Source organism: Impatiens glandulifera, chromosome 4 (assembly GCF_907164915.1).
Source record: "Impatiens glandulifera chromosome 4, dImpGla2.1, whole genome shotgun sequence".
Taxonomy (NCBI): Eukaryota; Viridiplantae; Streptophyta; class Magnoliopsida; order Ericales; family Balsaminaceae; genus Impatiens; species Impatiens glandulifera.
Genome location: NC_061865.1, coordinates 586,504 through 595,914, shown reverse-complemented (window position 1 = coordinate 595,914; position 9,411 = coordinate 586,504). Strand labels below are relative to the sequence as shown.

The 9,411-nt window shown below is 23.3% G+C and overlaps 1 protein-coding gene across 1 annotated transcript; it reads left to right on the top strand.

The window, feature by feature from the left end:
- The first annotated feature begins 6,296 nt into the window (after positions 1–6,296).
- On the top strand, positions 6,297–6,804 carry LOC124933713 (non-specific lipid-transfer protein 1-like). Its single transcript, XM_047474155.1, has 2 exons — positions 6,297–6,582; positions 6,728–6,804. The coding sequence occupies exons 1-2, from the start codon at positions 6,297–6,299 to the stop codon at positions 6,802–6,804; spliced, it is 363 nt and encodes a 120-aa protein (XP_047330111.1).
- Positions 6,805–9,411: the final 2,607 nt, after the last annotated feature.

Genomic DNA, 9,411 nt, shown 5'->3' with positions numbered 1-9,411 from the left:
AATAAAAAAAAATAACAAGTTAAAATTAAGAGTGTGTTCGATTGAGATATTTAAATAAATTAATTTATTTAAAAAAATGTTGAAAAATAATTCTAAAAACATAATTTTATTTTAGCAAAAGACTCCAATAAATTAAAAATATAATAGAAAAAATAAATTAAATAAAAGATATTTTAATGTTTTAGTTAGGTCTAATAAAAGTGTCCAATCATATTAATCATATTTTTAGTTGTAAAAGTGTAAAGTACCAAAATTATGGGCAATTACCCAATTTCCAAATGTCAAACTGAGTCTGGCACTTTTTATGAGTTTATTAATTTTAAATTATTATTAATTTTTTAACTTAATTTAATTAAATACTATTTGTAAAACTTTATAATTAATTATATTAATCAAAATATTAAAATAATTTTTATTATATATTAACATCTTGTAAGTATTTTTTATAAATAAATAAACAAAAATTATTTTTCAAAATCAAATACAATGAATTTTTTAATAATCTAAATCTATTCATATAACCACTCACAAAACAAGCCATAATACTGAAAACAAAATTGTTTGAATATTTTTTCATAACTTCAAATTTACTAATATATATTAAAAAGATACTAAAACTTTGTTATTTTCAATTAAGTTGAAATTTAAAGTGTGAAATTTAAAGTGTTCGGTAACTATAAAATCCAGGTCTTTATATACGGGGATATGCTGTCCAAGGCATGTTCTAATGATTGACTCCTTCTTTAAAACACTTTAATATTATTTTTTTCTTGATGAAAGTTATTTTTATATGATTTTAAAGTGTTTTTTTAAAAAAAAATTCTTTGGCTTTGTTTGTATTGGGGTTATTGTAATAACCTAGAGGGAGAAAATGAATAATAATTGGTGATGATTTTGAGGAGATTGAAATATTTTTGGTAAAATTACTTAAAGGGCATTGATATATAATAATAAAATAATAAATATTAATTTAAAATAAAGAGTATTTTAGTATTTTGAGTAATGAATTAAGTGATGTGATTAATGAGAAGGAAAATGAAAAAATGTTTGAGTGGGTTGGATTATTTAAATAACCCCAACCGAAGAAGGCCTTAAAACATGTCTAGAACAGCCGATTTGGCAACTTTGTAAACATATGTTTGGCAATTTGTACAAAATAATAGACTACCTAACTAATTTCTGTACCAGAGTATAACTATTTAGTTAAAATAGAAGATTTCTTAAACTAGGGACTATAAGGTAATTTTGTTAGTCTATTTGCATAAAAAAAATTATAATAAAAATACTATTACTATAGTTGCCATCATAATTATAACTGTACTTGATACAACTATAAAATAAATTCATGTTTTCAATAAATAAAGCAATATTAAAATAATTAAATACTCAAACTTCTTTCTTGAATATAGAGTATAGGGTTTAGGTTTTTTTTTACAATGTATAAGAAAGCACATTTAGGTTATCTTAGTTGATTAAATTGTTCCAATTAGGCAATTACAATGATTTTTAATTTAATATTTTTAATTAACCGAATTAAATGACGGATAAATCTGTAAATTAACAAATGAGTCATGCACTTTGGGTAATAATATTAAGCATTATTATTATTATTATTATTGTATAAACTAGCATGATTTTCGTGCGATGCAAACGGATAAATTTATAAAATAAAATCAAAATTTCTATATTAAAATAATTTAATCACACTATATACTATATTAACGGTTTTCATATTGTGTGTATATTCTTTCACATTTCCATTTTTATTAATATTTTATGAAGTTATTTAATCTCAAATTTATTATAATTTTTCTTTATAGATTTTTTTTTTTTTTAAAATACAACTAAAATAAAATAATACAAATATTCAAAAATTTAGTTTTTTTGTTTTATTAATTTAATTAAAAAAAATTAACGTGAATTATCACACTATCTTAAATTGGCGAAAATAATATTTGAGAAAAATATGTTGGTATTTTTTTTCTCTTTTGTACATAATTATTTTAGCTTCATTATATCCTCTCAAAAATTTCGAAAACAGTTTATTATACATTAAAAGTCAAAATATTAATTAAAATATATGTGAAATGTCTATTAAAAAATAATATTGAACCATCTTTTTTATGTCAACACCATAAAACTCTTTTTTCAAAATTATATATATATATATAATTTTATTTTGATTAAACAATATCATTAATTCAATTTTATAATATTTTGTATAAAAATATATATATTTATAATAATATTATAAATTAAATTAATAAATATTTATCAATTATTTAAAACATATCAAAATATAGAGTTAAATATATTTTGTATTATTTATATATATATATATATATTTATTATATTTTTGTATTATATATATAAATAATTAAAATATTAATATTATTCATTAAAATACAATTTTATTTATAGTTTTCTTATAAAATATCTTATTAGGTTTTGTTATAGAAAAAAATTAATAATAAAAAAATCTAAATCTTTGGAGAAAAAGAATTATCGAGTTCCTCTTGATTTCAAATCATCGTCTTCTTTTGCTTCCCATTTTTCTTCAAATCAAGATCGAATTTTTTCTTCTAGGTCTCTCTTACGTCGTCGTTGCCCACCTCCACGTCTCGTGCTACTTATACCTAAGGAGAAATGAGAGTCAATTTAAGAAATACCTAGACCTAAGAAGAAATGAGAGACGAATTTGATGAGAAATTCATATAAAATGTGTAAAAATAAAAAAAAAATTATTTTCTTTTCTAAATCTACGGAGACGGAGAATACTCGTCTTCCTCTTGATTTTGAATCTTCGTCTTCATTTTCTTCTCATTTTTTTCAAATCAAGATCGAATATTTTTCACTATGTCTCTCTTGCGTCATCGTCGCCCTCCTCCGTTGAATCATCGTCGCTCTTCTCCATCACGTCGGCGTCGCCCTCCTCCTCTTCTCATGCTACATATACCTAAAGAGAAAGTAGTGTCGATTTAAGAAAGACCTAAACCTAAGGAGAAAGAAGAGATAAATGTAACGCGAAAATTTAATAAACCGTGAGAATTTGATTAGAAAATCATATAAAATGTGTAAAAATAAAAAAATTAATTAATCTTAAATTTTTTTAAAAAAAATTCAGAATCCACGGAGGTAGAGAAATCTTCGATTTCCTTTTAATTTTCAATCCTCGTATTCATTCGCTTCCCGTTTTTTCTTCAAATCAAGATCGAATATTTTTCTTTGATCTTTCTTCCGTTGTCGACACCCACCTCCTAAGGAGAAAATAGAGATAATTGTACTGCGAGAATTTGATAAGAAAATTAATATAAAATGTGTAAAATTTTAGTAAATATCACCCTAAATTTTTTGTTTTAAACATTTTTATATATATTATCTTCGTTTACGTAGACATGCCATCCACATCGACCACAAATTCACTCACTCATACCCACTACGTAGGAACTCACACATGCCATCCACATCGACCACAAATTCACCCACTCATACCCACTATGTAGGGACTCACACATGTCATCCACATCGACCACAAATTCACCCACTCATACCCACTATGTAGGGACTCACACATGTCATCCACATCGACCACAAATTCACCCACTCATACCCGCATGCACAATCATTTATAAATTCGCATAAATTGAGACTCGAACTCTGGTCTCTAATATGAAATGTGAACACTTTAACCATTAGACCACTTGTGTTTTTTGAATTTAATTTAAAATTTTATGTATGTATAAATAATTAATCCTTGTTAATTAATAATAGATAAAATATATAATGAATAAAAGAAAATTAATTAATTAATTATATAAATAATAAATATGTGAACACTTTAACCATTACCACTTGTATTTTTTAAATTAAATTTAAAATTTTATGTATATATAAATATTTAATCCTGGTTAATTAATAATAGATAAAATATATAATGATTAAAAGAAAATTAATTAATTAAGTATATAAATAATAAATGTGCATAGAAGGATAATAGGAAGAAAAAAAATATATTTATATAAAATTAATGATAAAATATACTATATATAGATTTTAGGAGAGAGAAACGCTTAATATTAATTTTTTAATAAATTAAAATATTTATAATTTTTATTTTATGAAAAAAATTATAAAAATGATGTGTAAGAAAATATGAAATATATATATATATATATATATATATATATATATATATATAAATAAATGAGGAAAAAAATAAAAAATAAATTAATTATTAGTGTTACAAAACGGAAATTAATTAGGAAGATATATTATGAATATAATAGAGAAATGAATATAAAAGTAAAATTTGTAATTTTATTTTAAGTTTAATAAATTATTTAAACTTTATTATATATTATATATAATATTAAATATAAGTTTATATAAAATTAATGAAGAAAAATAATATGTATAATTAGGAAAAAAAAATTAGTAAATAAAAATTAATTAGAAAGGATAAATTAATAATTATGATATGAGAGATAAATTAGTAATTATGAAAATGTAATTATGACAAGAGAGAGAAACGGTTATAAAATATAATAAGGCTATGTGATATGTGGTGAGAGCGTGAATATCACCCTACATTTTATTTCTTAAGCATTATTAGATATATATAGATAAGAAAGGACTATTAAAATGTCATTTAGGCCACCAAAGAAGAATGAGAAGTGTCATAATAAATGGTAGCATGTAATAATAAATGGTGGAGGCTTCCCATTAAATCAACTAGGTAACATGTTTCAACAATAATGACACATATATTTTTTCTAAAATAAAATAAAATTTTGTTTATTTCTTTTACTCGGGTTTATTCTTAAAATTTTGTCAAATTGAACATGTTTTCTTTTCATTTAATTGATAATTTTTTAATTCTCCATCACATTCCATAAATATATATATATATATATATATTTATTTAATTTTAAATATTAATAAATGGACAATTGATAAGAATAAATCATTGCCAAAATAAAACGAAATTCAAAAAAAGTTATGCATATTTAATAATTTTCTCATTAAAATTATTAATAGAAAGTCATCTATGAAAAAGAACTATGAACACGAAAAATATGCATACGGTTAACCCAAATAATTAATGTAATTAGGTATGGGTTGGTTTAGTTTCCTACTTAATTACATTTTTTGTAGAAAGCTATTAACTCCATTTTACAGCCAATATTTAATTCATTGTCTGTTTGGGCCTATATAATCGTTTTATAATTTTGAATAAATAATTCAAATATATAAATTTTAAATTTTGTTTAAAAGAAATTAAATAGTATTATTAATATTTTAAATGAAAAATATTAAATGTATTTAAAATTAAGTAATAGTAATTAGTAAAATAATAAAAGTATATAAAACTAGAAGCGGCTAGACCCCACCAGGAAAGGAGGACCATTAAATTAGATAATGATGCAATGAAAATATTATTTTAAAAAAACTAAAAAGAAATTAAAAAAATCCAAGATCTTACAAGTTCTAATAGTAAAAAAAACTATATTTTTAAAGGTGATGAATTAACTTAAATGTCAAAGTCCTTTTCAAAGAAACTAAGACTTATAGGTTTGATTATAACTAATAACGTTTATAAATTGAAGATGGTCATATATATAAATATATTTTACTATCATTATCAATTAATTAGCAAAATTATAAAATAAACTTATTTATTCTTAGAACAATTAATTATATTTTTTATTATCTAATATATTATCACTTTATATATATTATTTTCACATTAATTTTGTACTATCAAGTACAAATTAATAATTAAATATGGACAATTAACTCATAATATTTATTTTATAATCTTTATGTAATTAGTAAAATAAAAGAATAAACTCTCTTTTAAAAAGATATATAATAGACAAATAGTGTTGAAACCATTGTTTTAATATGAATATATTGATTATGATGATTACTTTTACAATTTTATATATTAAGACACACAATTATATAATATATACGATTATTTTATTGTTTTAATTAAAACAATATTAATGAATATAAATTAAAAAAAATTATTAATAGTAATTTAAATTAAAATAAGGTTAAAATATAAATATCTAATGTCCTTTTAAAATTTCATTTTTTTCTTTAGTATTAATTAATTTATTTTCATGCATTCCAGATGGTAATTAGCTAGGACTAAGGACACAAATAATTAAAGCTCCATTTATTTTGAGTAATATAAATAGAATGGTTTGGCAAGACATGAGAATTACTACTCATCAAACTAATCAAAGAAAAGAAATTCAGAGTTATAGATAGATATTTGATCATCAATCATGGGTAGCTCATCAGGAATTGCTTGTCTGGTGGTGATGTGCATGGTATTGAGTGCACCTCATGCACAAGCAGCCGTAACATGTGGTTCCGTTGCAAGTGCCTTATCTCCCTGCATTGGGTACGTAACGAAAGGTGGGGTGGTTCCACCTGCTTGCTGCAACGGAATTAAAAACCTCTATAAGGCCGCCACCACTACACCCGACCGTAAGACAGTCTGCACTTGTCTTAAAGGATTCGCCGGCTCCACCTCTTATCCATTGGCCGCAGGAATCCCTGGAAAATGCGGTATTTCTATCCCATACAAGATCTCTCCCTCCACCGACTGCAACACGTAAGCAAAATTAATTATGAATAAAACGAGTGAATAATCGTAAATTTTGTGTTTTATATAGATATATAATTCATTATTATTAATTATTTGTTTTTTCAGGGTCACTTAAGTCGATCGATCCAGGAATATCGCCGCCGTCAGGTCTTCACAGCCAATGGTGGTGCAAAGTTATCTAATTTTCCTATATATTATTATGTTGAGAATAAAAGATGTGGGTCATTGTGGACCTTCTCGTTTTACTACGTACTCGTGTACTGTTATTAATGTAATAGCTAGCTTCATATGATATATAATATTTGAAGCTGTATGCATGCTTTTGAGACGTTAATGAGATTCATTATGCAAGTAGCTAGAGGGATGACCATTTTAATCTAGTAAGAATGGCTTGGTTTTATCTATTTTACTCTGACTCAATCTCAACTTCAATCTCACCATAATTCTATTTTAAATACTAATAACATAATTAAATATATAACATTAAAAATATATTTATTTATTCTTTATATTTTATAATAATATATTTTTTCAATATATTATAATATATATAATAATAATAAATTCGTTTATATTATAACTTTATAAAAAAATCTTTGTAAATAATATGGTAAGACAGTACTCTGCAAAGATAAAATTTGGTAATCTTTGTAAATCGAAAATGACATAATTGATAATAAAAATAAAATTTTGAATTAGAATGAGATGGAAATGATATGTTACCATTCCTAATCATAACATCTTAAGACATAAAGAGATTTTAAAACTAAAAAAAATCCATTTTAAACTAAATCTTAATGTATTTTTTTTAATTATTATTCATCTACAAATTTAGCGAGGTAGAAAACATATAAGGATGGGGTAGTCCAAATGTTATGACCGACTCAGAATACATGTTCTAAGAGCATCCCTATCAATAACCAATGATAATAATCATGATCATGAAAAGAGCTTTATGACCAAGATGATAATAATCATGATCATGAAAAGAGTTTTATGACCAAGATTTTGGTCATAGTGTTTATCAATGACAAAAAAATCTTGATTATGAATTAAAAAATATTATTTGTATTTTTAAATTAAAAAAATAATAAATAATTTTTAAATATAATAATAATATTTAATTTCTAATTTTTATACATAATAATGTTTTAGTATCTTCGGAATTTTGGTAATTTTGTGGGTAGGTATCGAAATTTTGTTAGGAGTTTTGATAGAAGTTTTGGGACGAATTCTGAGATATACCGTAATTACCTCCCGACGACATCATATTTTTCCACCCGGTTGGACCATTACGCTTGAACTGTCGAAAACTTTCATATTCGGGATCAAAATCAGCGAAAGTGTTTGAATTATTGTTGTAGTTATTCATAATAATTTAGTATTAATTATGGATAATTGTAAATAAAAGAGTATAATTAGTAAGAATGGAGAAAATGGTGATTTTTTTGTGCTCCAAAATATAACAAGAGTGGTCTCTATTCATAGATCTCGAAAAATTATGAATTTTGGTATATTTTATTTATTTTTTTAAATTATAAATAATGCTAAAATCGGATTTTAAAGATAAGAGATAAAAAAAATTTAGACAACCAATAAGAGGCTGACAAATAATAGCATTTTATTGGATGAGTTTGATTGTGATTTTTGTCGAAATTTGACAAAAAAGAAACGCAATGAACTGATTGTGGTTTTAGTCATTGAATGACCAGGGCATGATAAACTCACACGATCAACGACAACCGGCATCATGACCCATTTTTAGGTCATGAATAGCCATGCTCTAAGTAAAAAAAATATGAATTGTTGTTTTGTTTTTTTTTTTTAGCATTTTTGTTGTTATAATATGTAGTTTGTTTAGTATTTTCCAGATAGAATTGGAGAATTATGTTTTTTTAAGCATTTGTATTTCTAGTTTGTTTGTATAAGTTGGTTTTAATAGAAAGTAAAAAAAAAGTTAAATGAAATACGATTACTTAAAGTACTATTAGTTTGACACTTTGACTATTGATCATACATACAAAGCTGTCCTCTTTTTATCCAACGGGCTTGGGCATGTTCTGATCTCGGACTGGGCCCATTTAAAAAAATAAAATCAGCCCACATTAAATAAAAGTATATTTTCTTTTTATATTTTTAATTTAATTTTATAGTAATATATTATTTTGTCTTATAAAATATATATTTTAAAATATGATACTAATTTTATTTATTAAATTATCTGAATAATTTATAATCAATTGTGTTTAACTAATAGATGTTGCTGAACAAATTAAACCGCATTATCTGAATAATTTATAATCAATAAAATAAGTGTCCGTATAATATTTTTTGAGATTTGATTAAACTCTTAGAAATTAACCACATTAGGCTAATTTAAATGTTGTATTCCAATAACAAGTCATAGAAAATTGCTTAAAAATGAAGCCATATATTATTTATATTCTCAATTTTATTGTGAAAAAAAAGGGTACAAAAATATCTATATATTCGGTCGGCACTTTGATTGTCCACTTTACACAAACATCACGAGTTCTCCATTATTGCTACTTTCACTTTTTCTTTTCCATTTTTTAAACTCTAATCTTCAATAATTACCAACTTTTTATAAACTATGTATTATTTTATCTTATTTAGATTTTAATCATTTTAATTAATATAAAACTAATATTTTGATAGTCAAATTAATTATTTTAAAATATAAATTTAATAACATTTTAAATTAAAATTGTCTCTAAATAATAAAACTGATTTGTATTTCTTCAAAACGCCAACGTGGGATTAGATAG